The 14,169-nt window shown below is 40.6% G+C and overlaps 1 protein-coding gene across 7 annotated transcripts in view; it reads left to right on the plus strand.

The window, feature by feature from the left end:
* Nucleotides 1-14,169, plus strand: part of TXNRD1 (thioredoxin reductase 1) — a 110,672-nt gene that overhangs the window by 87,321 nt on the left and 9,182 nt on the right. For all 7 annotated transcript variants that reach the window (XM_040637402.1, XM_040637401.1, XM_040637400.1 and 4 more), the window contains 3 exons: nucleotides 4,037-4,144; nucleotides 6,545-6,640; nucleotides 10,233-10,367. In XM_040637402.1, the coding sequence (XP_040493336.1) occupies nucleotides 4,037-4,144; nucleotides 6,545-6,640; nucleotides 10,233-10,367 (339 nt within the window). The remainder of the gene's footprint in view (nucleotides 1-4,036; nucleotides 4,145-6,544; nucleotides 6,641-10,232; nucleotides 10,368-14,169) is intronic.

Below are 14,169 nucleotides of genomic sequence, written 5' to 3' on the forward strand. Positions count from 1 at the left end.
TTTATCAACATCAGAATTTAATGTAAGTCGAAATTAAAGGACTTTTTTTGTTGTTCTGTTTTGTTTTTTCCCTTATTTTTAGCCTAACTCTAATAATAAGACAAATGCTTTACTGAACAGGAAAATATAAACAGGCGCTGCTCAGATCTCTGAGTTTGAAATCTCACTGGTCTGTCCTTTAATATAGTAAATGAAGTCGAAATGCCAATAGATATCTAGGTTAAATGTATTTGGGGAAATCACACACTTTTATTTTTTTAAAGCAACTGCATAATCTCTAATTTTGCCCAACGTGTATTAATGAGAACGTTACCACATACCTGAGAAGGTGAGAGAATCCATGCCTGCCCTCCTTCTAAAGGAGAAGCTCTCGGAGATTTCTTCTGTTGAAAAGTTTAGCTTAACATCAACACCTGGCTGAGTTAAATCCATTATGGGATTTTAAGGGAGCCCAGATTGAATTGTGGGTGTTAGTGCCGTCCTCCAAAATTGCTGTCATCTATTCCTCACTGCTTCACAAGAGCGTTGGGAGGAAAGGAGACAAAGCGCTACGTGTGAGTGCTTGCGACACGTGTGAGTGCTTGCGACATGCTTGGCTCTGTGCTAAGTGCTTTGTAAGCCTTATCTCATTCAGCCTCGGGGCAGCGGCGAGGTTGATGACATAGTACGGGGAAATTAGGTAACTGTGCGAGGTCACGAGGCTGGGAGGAGGCGGATGAAGCATAGATGAAGTCCACTTCTGATTGTAGGTATCGCTGTCTTAATCATGGCGATTTATTGCCTAAGAAAGAAGACTCAGGAAGTATAGATTATAGAAGAGTAAGGGATGGAATAGGAAAGATATCTCAAGGCTTAAAGAATCTACCAATTTGCAAACATCTCTGTAACACATAATTTTCCTAAATAAAAAAGTGGAAAATACATTGGGAAAATTAAACGAAGCTTTTTAACATTTAATAGTAATTAAACTTTCGAAACTTAAAAATATTTGCCATCAAATAAGCTAAATATTCCATTTTTTGGAAACTGTGAAGGGAAGGAAAAAAAAGTTTTTATCATTTCAAAAACTGGTAGAGAACCAGACTGTAAAGCTGAGTCAGCCTGTAGATGACAGACATTCCTCTAAGCCCTTTGTTTAAAAAGCCACATGATAAGACACACATACCAGTTTAAAACACAGTATGATGGACACAGCAGCAGAATGACCAGTTGTCTCTTGGATCTTTTTAGAATTGCTCTCAAACACTTCAAATACTTTGTTTTTACAAAGAGTAAACATTAGCACCTTTATTATTAAAGTGGTACTGTTATTTATTAGCTCAGTTTTATAGTATATATAGAATATTTTTGGGGTGTCTGCCTGGCTCAGTCGGTAGAGCATGCAACTCTTGATCTCAGAGTCGTGAGTTCGAGCCCCGTGTTGTGTGTGGAGCCTACTTAAAAAATAAAAAAATATATATTTATATATAAATACAAAATATTATATATAATATATATTTATATATAAAATATATAATATATATTTATATATAAAATATATAATATATATTTATATCCTGAGCCGAAGGCAGACGCTTAACCGCTGTGCCACCCAAGAACCCCTATATTTATTTTTTTAATATATTTATATATATTTATAAATTATATATTATATATATTATGTATAAAATATTTTATGTGAAAACCATAGAGAAGCCACAGTACACATATCTTCAACTTCAGAATAGGTTGTATTCTAAAAGTTCATTAAGGTGATGTTGTGAAAACTGCGAAGTGTATTCTCCAAATGGAAGTGTTAGAAACAAGGATTACACTTCCTAGGCGAGGCCACAGCAGCCCATTTAAGTCCACTGGAACTTGCATTTTGGAACCCAGGACAAACTTGTCTCTTATATGGATCTAGATTTCCATCTGATACACAGTTTTCTGCCTGAAGAATTTCCTTTAACAGTTATTTAGTGCACGTCTGCTCCTGGTGAATTCCTTTTCTACTCTTTGTTGTTTGTTTTTTTTTAAGTTTATTTTGCCTCCATTTTTTTGGAAGATCTTTTTTGCTGAATATAGAGTTCTAAATTTACTGTGTTTCTTTAAATATTTAATGATTTGTCTGTTATCTTTTGGTTGCATGGATTCTGAACACAAGTATACAATCATTTTTATCTTTGTTCTTTATAAAATTTGCTTTTATCACTGTGTTTTAGCAACTACTGCTGAATTATTGCATGTCTTGGCATGATTTTCCTTATATTCTGCTTAGGATTTGTCAAGATTCTTGGATTTATCTGTTTATCCTTTTCATCAGATTTGGTTCGCTCAGTATTATCCTGTGAGTCTTCTGATGCTCTTTTCATGTTCTTTCCCCCGTTTCTGTGCTGTAACCTGTTGTGATATCTTCAAGTTCACTGATCTTCTGCACTAAGGCTATTACTTCCATATTGTGTAGTTTGCACTTCAAGTAGTTTTTTTCATCTCTACAAGTTTTATTTATTTAAAATGTTTTCCGTTTCTCTCCTCAGCAGGTTAACTGCTTGAATATACAGAACATATTTATGATAGCTTATTGAATGTCCTCTGATAATTTTATCATCTCGTCTTCAGTGTCTGGTTGTGTTCATTGATTTTTCTCTTGGTATTGGCTCATATGTTGTTGCTCCTTTGCATGTCTTGTTATTTTGGATGGATGTGGACATTGTACATTTACGTTGTTGGGTGCTGGTTTTATTGAATTCCTTTATGCAGTGCTGGATTTTGTTCTGGCAGCCCATTAAGTTATGTATAATTAGTTTATCCTTTTGTAAAACTTGCTTTTGTGCTTTTTTAGGGTCTGTCAATAGCCACCTTTTATCTAGGGCTGATTTAGTTCCACTGCTAAACCGATGCCCTTTGGAGAACTCTACCCCATTCCCCTTATTTATGAAGTCTTTCTACTCTGGCTTGAGGGAACAGGAGCTATTTCCAGTCCTGTAAGAGCTCTGGTCACTTGGGGGCCTCCTGCTTTCTGCTTTCCAGTGGTTCTCTCCTCGCCCTTGAGTACCTCCTGTGACACATTGACAGATCAGTTCTCAGCCCAAATTTCTGCAGATCTCAAGAGTTCTTTTGTGCAGCTCTACACTCTTGGGCTCTGCCCTGCAGCTTTGGGCCACCCTGACTCTGCTGAACTGTGGTCTCAATCTCCATAACTCAGAGAGACTGCTGGGCTCTGAGTTCCCTCCTCTTGCACCCAGTCCTGACTGCTCTGGACAGTAAATGAGAAATCACTGGACTCGCCTCATTTGTTTCCCTTCTGTCAGGGATCACAGTTCTGCACTGCCTGTTGTCCAGTGTCTGAAAGTGTTGCCTGCTCTTTGGTTTTCTCATTGTTGAAAGCAGGAAGGTCATTCTGGTCCCTGATACACCATGATGGCTGTCTGTGGATGTCTGCCTGTACTTTTGATTCAGAATTCCAAGGGTTTACACTGAGAGTACATGCTGTAGAACCGCTTTCCTATTCGCATTTGAAAGACGCTCAATATCTTCGCACTGTTGAGGAGGACTGCAGCAGTGCTCATGCAGTGCATGGAGCCTTTTCTATACAGTGAATTGTTATAGATTTCTAAGAGTGGGCTTCTTGGCACAGAGGTAAAGAATGTTTTTATGGCTCTTAATCAGTATTACCTAATGGATTTTCCAAAGAAGTCTATTAATTCCTGTCACCAATATGAGACTATTAGCATGGGGTACACTCGTCTTGTTTTTGGCTGCTTTATAAAGGGAGGAAAAGTGTGTCCTTGTCATTAACCTCAGTTGGTAGATGGATGGAGAAGGCACATGAATTTATTCATGACTGGTCTTGCCAGACTTCAAACCTCTATTACAACTGTCACATGAGTTAATGGTTCCCAGTGTAGTAGGTTTATACCTGGGGTTGTGACTTCCCATACTTTTGGTAGAAATTTGTTAGTCTGCTTTCCCCTCTTGATTTTGAACGTTTTTGATGTATACCCTTTTTTGAGTTATAATTTCTCCTGTCTTGATTCTTTTCTTCATTTTGAAACAGTGTGACTATGAAAATGTTCCAACAACTGTGTTTACTCCTTTGGAATATGGTGCCTGTGGGCTTTCTGAGGAGAAAGCTGTGGAGACGTTCGGGGAAGAAAATATTGAGGTAAGTTATATTCTTTATGCCTATGTTAAGTTACCGCTGATTTTTGTTCAAAATTAAAAGTAATTTCAAGCATACAGAAAAGGTGAAAAATTGTACAAAGACCTTTCGTTAACCTGTAATCCAGATTCATGTATTGTCAACATTTTGCCCATTGGTTTTATACTTTTCATATTCTCTTTTTATCTCTCTGTGTCTATGTTTTTCCCTGCACCTTTTGAAAGGAAGTTAAATGCCCCTTTACTCCTAAATTCTTCAGTGTGTGTTTCTTGCGAACAGGCTATTTCTTAAGTAACCACGTTACAGTTACCACTTTTAGGAAGTTTAATGTTGATAGAATACTTGTATATGATCTTCCTTCCGTTTTTCAGTCTTGTCAGCTGACCCAGTAATACTTCCTTCTATTTTTTGAAGCCACTTTTATTGGTTCCTTTTATTATTAAAACAATATTGTTGGAAATACGAAAAATACAGGAAAATTCAAAGAAGACGACTAAAAATTAACAACATTTTGACCATTCTATTTGTGACAGTTGGGTTTTTTTGTACCCTTACCCTCTTCTAACTTTGCCACGGTTGAGGGACAGGCATATGAAATACATTATTTTTGTGTACACAGTGCCACCGAAAGGGACTGCTGCTTTAACTCATTCAGGAAAAAGCTTTCTAGTAAAACCTTCCAGAGAACCAGATTGTAAATCAGAGTAAATTTTATGATATAAAAGCCTATTTTAAATCTCTTAATCTTTTTTATTATTATACACATTAGCAGTAACATGTAATATCTTGGCCTATTAGTACCACGGGAGTAGCATTTTCTGATTATAAAAATAGTATATCCTCATTATAGGAAGTTTGAAATATTAGGAAAATATAAAAAAAGGAAATTGTAATTCATGAAGAGATCACTGCTGTTAATATTTTGGCGTATTTCCTTTTAGTCTCTTTCTAAGTGTTTATGTGTTTGTATATTGTATATATGTACATATGTGTGTATGCATAATTGTAGGTACATACGTCTTATTTTTTTTTAAGTGTCATTAAGTTATGTGCAGTTTGTGTTCTGTTTTACAGTTAATGTTAGGTCATGAGCATTTCACCCTAAAAACAGCATTTTTAAAAATGACATGTATTTTTGGATGCTGTAAAAATAGGACAGTGAACATCTTCATAATTCACTGTATTTCTCTGGTTATGTTCTGAATATAGATTCCTATCAAACGTTTCTTATGTTTTAAGATTCTTAATGTATATTCCATATTTCTTGGCAAGCTTTGGCTTTCATTTTATTAGAATTTGCATTTTTCATTAATAAAGTAATGCATTTGGGGTACCTGGGTGGCTCAGTCGGTTAAGCATCTGCCTTCAGCTCAGGTCATGATCCCAGGGTCCTGGGATCGAGCACCACATTGGGCTGCCTGCTCAGCAGAGAGCCTGCTTCTCTCTCTCCTCCCCGCTTGTGCTCTCTCTCATTATCTCTCTCTCTCTCTCTCTCAAATAAAATCTTCAAAAAAAGAAAAAATAAAAGTAATGCATTTGGGTTGAAATTTTGAAAATGGAAATAGGAAACAGTTACCCATAAACTTATATCTGTAGCACAGATGTTAGCAATTTGGGGTAATTTCTTTATTCATCATTTCCCTGTATAATTGTTGCGATACTATGACACTATATATCAGTTTTGTAACCCACATTTTTAAAAAATTTCACATTGTATTACAGCATCAAAGAACACTTATTATAATGGCTACATAATCAGTATGTTTTTAAAAGGGAGCCAACCATATATGTTTTGAATTGAGGCTAGCAGCTTCAGGTGGAAAAAAAATCCCTGTAGTCACCCACGCTTAAGTTCATGAAGCATCAGTCAAGATACTTGCGTCCTTCCACCTCTCATCTTCCCTCCCTCCCTCCCTCCTTCTCTTCTTCATTGCTTTTGGTGAATAATGCCAAAATAGGAATGTCTTTGGCAGCATCAAGCAAGGAACTGGATAATTGCTATAATTGTTCCTGGCACCTTACTTGTTTCTTGCCCAAAGTTGTCATTCCTATGCAAGATAGTGTTAGGTTTTTTTTATTTCTTTTTTCTTTTGTTTTTTTGATGTAAGACAGCAAGTAATTACCTGGCTTCTTTCTCTCATTTGCTTGCTTTTTGTTGTTATTATTACTTAAGGTTTACTATTCCGAGGTTGAGATATAATTAAGGGATGAGCTTATAGCAAAGGGGCCTGACAAGTTTAAGGTTATTTATCTTCTGACCAAATTCCTATTTATTCCATGAGTTTTATTGCTTAATGAAAGTCTAAGTATCAAAGAGCTTCCAATGTTTTTAATCCACGGCTGGTGTTTGACAAACATACTTCTTAAGATAATGGGTCTTAAATTGTGTGTATATCTTCTCAGGTTTACCATAGTTACTTCTGGCCATTGGAGTGGACGATTCCATCAAGAGATAACAACAAATGTTATGCAAAAATAGTCTGTAATATCAATGACAATGTAAGTGAAATCCTCATTGAATCCTTTTTTCCAGTAATTTCATTGTTTTTTTTTTTTTTTTTTTTTAAGATTTTATTTATTTATTTGACAGAGAGAGCCAGCCAGCGAGAGAGGGAACACAGCAGGGGGAGTAGGAGAGGAGGAAGCAGGCTCCCAGCGGAGGAGCCTGATGTGGGGCTCGATCCCACAATGCTGGGATCACGCCCTGAGCCGAAGGCAGACGCTTAACAACTGCGCTGCCCAGGCGCCCCTCATTGTGTTTTTAACATGTAGTTCTGTTTTGATCACATGATGGACATTGCATTCCTTTAGTATTTTACATGTTGGTCTGCCCAGCCGCGTGGACACTGAAGGCAAGGGCCATGGTGACGCTCCTTGGTCTGCACTCAGCGTCAGCAGCACAGGGCCCTGCACATGGCCGGCACGACCTTGCCAAGCGCAGACCACAGAGGCAACTTGAGAACTGTGTGTGTTCATGAAAGGGAAGCCATGAAGTCAGTGACTTCTAGAAATAATGAGAAAATATAAAAGAACAGGAGGAACACACCTTTGTATCCTGGGCTGCTGGCGCTAATGAAAAAGGTGTAACGGGGAAGAGCTCTTAATTGGGTTCCGATTTAAGATTTCATTGCGGGCTGCTGCATGTAACAGCCGGTAACTAAATGCCTGTGGGCAGACTCCTTGACCTCAAGGACTTGTTTCCATACCTACAAAGTGATTGAAGACATGCTTGGTTTTCTGTCTTTTTTGGCTGCTAGTCCCATACTCAGAACACATGTATGCACACACATACTTGTGGATTAAATCTGATGAGAACTGGTATTTTTAACTTAGCTGGGATCTTACCTTTAAAAAAAAAAAGGCCTGAGTAAAAATGTAAATCATGCTAAAGAATCCATGGTTAAAAGCCAAATAAACTCACACTTTTCTTGTTTTGCGATTTGAATATAATTAAGCCACGTATCCTGTTGAGAAACTACTGCTTCAGACAGTAGTGCAGGGAAACTTGGATCTTCTACAAAAAAGGCCATCCTGGATGCATTTAATAAGTGAATGTGTGAGGATGCAGTTGACGTAAAGAACAATTTTATGCAATTTTTTCCTTTGCAGATACAGGTTTTATTATTAAAACACGTTAGCTATCATGCTGCTGTAGACGAAAGGAGAAAATGTCTGATGTCCTCACTGGCTGTCTGATATCTGCCTCTAGCAAGAGAGAGTTCAGTTGCATGTTGCATTTAGCAATCAATGAAACCTCCACATTTTCCTTCAGACCAAGCAAGTCTGTTTTAACTGTATGCGGTTTGTCTTTTTTGTCACTGTTGTGTCATTTGTTCAAATAACGCTTTAAGAAAAAAAAAAAGATTATTTGAGAGAGAGCATGTGAGAGAGAGAGAGCAAGAGAGAGCACAAGTAGGGCGAGCAGCAGAAGTGGGCTCCCTGGACCCTGGGATCGTGACCTGAGCTGGAGGCAGATGCTTAACTGACTAAGCCACCCAAGTGCCCCTCAAATAACACTTTCTAAATATAATATGAAAAATAGTTTCCACTACTAATGAACCCATCTTAATTAAAATAGTTGAGGCCGTAAGGAGGGTAATACCATTTTTGATTATTTTCATAGACAAAGGTAGTATTAGAAAAGATGAATACTTGTCATTGTTCTTTTGTCATGAGCAATCTTAGACAAAAGCATGCTTCTAGAACTTGACCATCCTTGGGGCATATGCTTTATTCATTTTGAGTCAGCCGCTTCACAGTGTCTACCTGTGCTTGGTTTTCCCAGTGTTTATTATCTGCTAGGTTTTTATTCTTTTCATATGCTGTTCTTTTATATGAAATATTTGACATTTACAGGAAGATAGGGAAAGTACCCACCATCCAGTTTCAATGAATGTTAACATTTTGGTGTGTTTGCTTCAGAGCTTTTCTCTAGTAAGAGAGAAACCATCACAGAGGAAATTTATAACAGGCACTTACTCTGTACCATGCACCGCGCAGTACTTGGAGGTTTACATGTATTAACTTGGTTAATTCTTGTACAATCCTGTGAGGTGTGTACTCTTATTATCCCCTTTCTGTTGGTGAGGAAACTGAAGCACGTGGAGGTTAAGTAATTGTGCTCAGGTCACTTACCTAGTTAATGGCACTTACCTAATCCCAGGCGGTGTAGATCCCATGCTCTTTAGCATTACCCTATGCCTGTGTAGTCTTTTGTATTCCTTCTCAATCTCATACTCTTCACCCCTTGCCCCAGACGCAACACTGTTTTGAAGTGAGTGTCTCATCTGGTTACTTTTTTACATTTGCTGCCTATTATGTAGCCATAAACATTAAGCATCGTGGCTTAAGATATCCTCAGCTAAAAATAGAAGCCTGCAACTTTTTAAAAAATCTCTTTCTTTGAATCTATCCATATTATTAAACGTAAAGCTAGTGTATTTTAAGTGCAGTGTGTTTGGTGCTTTATCCATATGCTAAACCCCCGATGGGCAGGATGAGCAGCGTTAAGAGTTCAACGAGGGATATATTACAGTACTTCGGCAACAGGACGACCTTCCTGATTGTTTTCCAGGCAGCGACTGAACCTTAGATAAGGCTGTGCGCGGCGCAGCCTGAGTTGCCTTATCTGTGGTAAGGAGGTTGGGCTAGATAGTAGAGCTCTGTCACGCAGTCTGAACATCAGAATGCATCAGATTTCTTTGCCCTTGGCAGAGGTAGCTGGAGTCCGGGATTCAGAGTTTATTCAGAGTTGCCAGCATTTTTCTGTTGGTCTCAGCAATGTTTTCAGATTGGAAGAGTCTTAAGTCTAACTGTGCTGTCTAACCCCAAAGCCTTAGTTGAAATGATTTTTAAATTTAAACAACTGTTTCTATTTATTTTTTTCCAATTTTAATTTTTTAAAAAGACTTAGTTATTTGAGAGAGAGAGTGAGAGAGTGGGTGATGCTAGGGAGAGGGAGAGAGGGAAACCCAAGCAGATTCTATGCTGAGCGTAGAACTCAACGTGAGGCTCAACCTTACAACCCCGAGATCATGACCTGAGCCTAAACCAAGAGTTGGACGCTTTAACCGACTGTGCCTCCGAGGTGACCGTAGATTTTTACTTTTTGAAAGTAATCTCTACACCCAACGTGGGGCTCAAATGCACAACCCCAAGGTATCAAGAGTTGCATGCTCTACTGACTGAGCCAGCCAGGCACCCCGAAATGACTGCTTTTAAATGTTACAGCTATCGCAAATAGTGTATCTGGAGCTCTGAGACAACCAGACAGAGGAGATGAGGACAGAACTGCCCTTTGAAAACATTTTCCAGAATGTTTTGGTACTTATGGAGTTGCAGACATGTTTGCTTTTAATGATTTTCTTCCTTATCGCTCAAGGCCGGCTCCTGTGTCTCCCTTCTTGTTTGCTGTAACACCACACTCCACTGGGCCATGTTGGAGTATCTTCAGCGTAAATCACTTTTAGCAAGTGTTAATGAAGTCTTTGATCATTTCTGAACAGGGTTTTTTAGAATAGACTAGGTTCATATTCTAGGTTGTTAAGGGGGAAAGAATCAGTATAACCCTATTCTTTATTTTACATCTTAGGAACGTGTTGTGGGCTTCCACGTACTGGGTCCAAATGCTGGAGAAGTGACACAAGGCTTTGCAGCTGCCCTCAAGTGTGGACTGACCAAAAAGCAGCTGGACAGCACCATCGGAATCCACCCCGTGTGTGCAGAGGTGGGTCCCCTGCACCTTGACAGCTCTGTTTTAAAGTGCACAACAGCACCTGGCTTGCAAGTGGCAAGTCCAGGACTCTGACGTTACTGTCTTTCTGCTGTAGTTGGGCTACTTCTGGACCTCCTTACAGTTTAATTCATGATCTAATACCTCAAAAGGAACCTTGTCTCTAGAAGCAATTTTTCCTTTTTCAAATACCTTTGTTCCTCGCGTGAACTGGATAGTAGTTTCATGCTAATGGTATAAATGATGGCAGTGATTTATTTACAGAGCTGTGCCTTAAATTTTTTATCACGCCTCCTAAATTATTTTCAGGGCAGTCAGTGACTAGTGCCATTCATACCCAGAAAGAGCTTCAATCCTTTTATCCCAGAGCTACCCCAAGGCTAAATGATGTTGTCTCCCTTTTTAGTTTTGGTATCAAAAGATGAGATTTGAAAGTGATGCTCTTAAAAGATCAAGCAAAAATGACAGGAGAAGTGAAAGTTGACTGCTCTGGGCCTCTGGGTGTCAGTATTTGTTCGTGCTTGTCCGGGATCGTGCAAGAGTTGGATATTGTCGTGCTTACTGTGAAGCAGGCCTTGGCAACCAAAAGTGTGCCTACTTTGGAGACCATGGTGAAGGTTGGAGGAGGTAGCTGTGTTAGACCAGCGTAGCTATGGAGCTGAAAACTGTAGCTGTTATCTGGCCACCAGAGTCCATGGTTTCCAGGGAGGGCGTGTACTTACACACACGTGTGCGCGCTCGTGCCCGATTTCATTCTGCGGCCTGTTACCTGGTTGGTCTTTGTTCTTTTTGCCCTCGCACAGCTGTACTCTGCTGAGTGTCAGACTGTCGGCTTCAAGACCTGGAAAGATTTTTCTTTTTTCTTTCTGCTTTGCCTTTTCTATGATTAGGGATGGGGCCCTCCTCTGTATTAATATGCACCTGGCTGGGATGGAAGCATGAAATATTAACATGTTTAGTGACCAGGGCGTTTGTTATTCATAGAAAACGGCTGTTTTTGTGAAATAAAACTAAACTTCTAAAAATATGACCCCAGCATTGAAAAGAGTCCAGATTGAAGCTCTTAAAGAAAGTATAATATGTGTTTTTTGTTCGGTGTAATGACTATCGCTTAGGGAAGGAAGCAACTAACTTCGTTTCTTTCAAAAACACTTTCAGTGTGATAAATATTAGCATATAATATGATGCTTTAAGAAGATCAAGCTGACATAACCAAGTGCCCCACACCGGGTGGCCTAACACAACAGAGGTTTATTCTTGCGTAGTTCTGGAGTCTGGAAGTCTGCAATCAAGGTGTTAGGGCCACGCTCCCTCCCAAGGCTCTCGAGAAGAATCTTGCCTGGCCTCTTCCAGCTCTTGGTGGTTGCTGGCAGCCCTTGGCTGTCCTGGCTCAGTCCTGCGTTGCTGCAATCTCTGCTTCCGTCTTCACGTGCATGGCCTTGCGTCCTGCGTGTTTGGGCCTGGATTCCCTTTATTAGGACATCAGCCGTTGGATTAGGGCCTGCTCAGTCCAGCTGACCTTATCCAAATAAGGTCGTGTTAACAGGTACCGGGGGCTAGGACTTGAGCATATCTTTCTGGGAGACTTAACCCACAACAGTGAGTGTATTTAAAACTTTATCTTGGATTGGTTTCTAAAAACTGTAGCAGTCATCTCTGACATGGATGAAAAGATGACTTCTCAACTTAGATATGTGAGTGTCTAACTTTTTAAATCTGAGTTTAGGTCTCAGTGGACTGGTAAAAAGACTGACTGCCCCACCCGCGTGGTTGTGTTGTGTGATGGCCCAGCAGTGGCGAGTGGGTGGCATCTGGCAGGATGGCTGCCAGCTGGGCAGAGAGATGCGCCGAAGAGGCAGGCATCTTCCCGAGGCTCTGCTGCAGGGAGGTCAGCCAAAGGCCTGTTCTCGCTGATACAGCTGGCGCATCTGGGGGCCTTCGTAAGCATTTGCTGCTGTGTGGCTCCATCTGTTGGTTCTCTTATGACTTTGAAGCTTGGAGGCTGAAACTTTCTCTGATTTGATAAGGCTTCAAATTTTTTTTTTTTCCAAGCTGGTGGTTGATTAATGAGAGAAAAATTGGGGGCTCTGTCACTCTGCAAACACATTTGTTGTGCAGTTATGTGTGTAGCATTGTGCTGGGCACTTGTGGGGCTAGAGCAGTGGTTTAAGATGAGATTAAGGAAGAGCAGGAGGCCACTGAGTGAAGGACCGTTTGCAGTTCAGTGTGAGGGGCCCCCAGATCAGGGTCGGTCCAAAGTGGTGTCTGGCGTAGGGATGCTGGGCAGGACGGTTGAGGAGGTAGTTCTCGTCCATGACGAGTAGAATGTGTTCATAGTTAGCCAGTCAGAGGGGATACCAAAGACCTGGCCCCTGTGGGAGAGAGCGTGTTCCTTCACGGAACGGGAAGGTCCTCAGTATCTGGAGCTTGAAGAGCCCAGAGAGAGGTGAAAAAAAATTATGCTAGAGAAGTAGGTAGGAAGGTCATGGCCTTGTAAACCAAGGCAGGGTGTTTGGGCTTTATCCTGGGGGCATGAGGGTTCTGCTGGGAGAAGGCTAGCACGGGGGTTACGTGATCAGATGCACGTGGAGAGAAATCCCTGACTGTTTTGTGGCATTGGACTTACTGGACCACAGCAGGCACATCCAGAAGTAAGAGAGGAGGAGGTACTGGACATCGAGAGACCTTGATACATTTGGGAGAGAAATAGGAGGTGGGCTTTATGGTGCTTGCCAACTGACGGTAAGTGGGAGAGGGAAGAAGTGGGAGTGATTGACAGCTGTGGCTTGAAGCAGGAAGCGGCAGCAGAAGCAGGTTCCAGGGAACCACAGATAGTGCTGACTTTCATCAGGCTTTCCTCTGTGTGTCAGGCACTCTGCTGTCTACAAAGTCCTTACAAGAATTCCGTGGGTCGGGGGCAGTTGTAGCTCCATTTGACAGATGGGGAAATGGAGGATAGGGAGGTTGAATAACTTGTCCATGGTTCTCCAGCTTGGAACTGACAGAACTAGGATTCAAACCCAACCAGTGTGCCTCCGAGACACCGCTATGCAAATGGTATTCCACTTGCTTGTCCCTTCTATGGTATCGGACATAGAATTTTAAAAATGGATATGATTTTCTGGTGGCAACACGAGTGTGTGGAGACACAGAGCTGGATTGTAATCTCAGCAAAATCTCCGTGAGCCCGGCCACAGCGCCTAGCTTTTCAGCCGCCTTAGTTTCCACATGAACTAAAACAGAGTTGGTGCCGGAGTCATAGGGTTGGTGAGCAGCGCTGTGCAGAGTGTCTAGGCTGGGTTCTCCCGGGGCATTGCATTATTAGAAGATGCGGCTTCACTCAGGGTCGTCCTTATAGTATTTCTTAAAGGGGTGGGAAGGGATGCGTATTTTGAAAAAGCTCCTCTCCCGGGAGCCCTGCTGACTCAGTCAGAAGATCATGTGACTCTTGATCTCAGGGTCATGAGTTCAAGCCACATGTTGGGTGTGGAGGTTACTTAAAAATAAAATCATAAACTAAGGATATACTGTATGGTGACATAACATAATAAAAAATTATAAAAAAAATAAAATCATTTAAAAATTTATTTAAACTAAAAACAGAAACAAGAAAACAAAATAGTTCTTCCATGTCTCCCATCCCCCACCCGCCTTTTGCAACCACCAATCTGTTTTCTCTGGGAGCTTGTTTTGGTTTTTTTGTTTTTTTGTTTTTTTAAGATTTTATTTATTTGTGAGAGAGTGAGCAAGAGAGAGAGCACAGGTGACAGCGGGGTGGGGAGGGGCAGAAGGGAGA

The sequence above is a fragment of the Ursus maritimus genome, unplaced genomic scaffold, assembly GCF_017311325.1.
Source record: "Ursus maritimus isolate PB19 unplaced genomic scaffold, ASM1731132v1 scaffold_21, whole genome shotgun sequence".
In the NCBI taxonomy this organism is placed as follows: domain Eukaryota; kingdom Metazoa; phylum Chordata; class Mammalia; order Carnivora; family Ursidae; genus Ursus; species Ursus maritimus.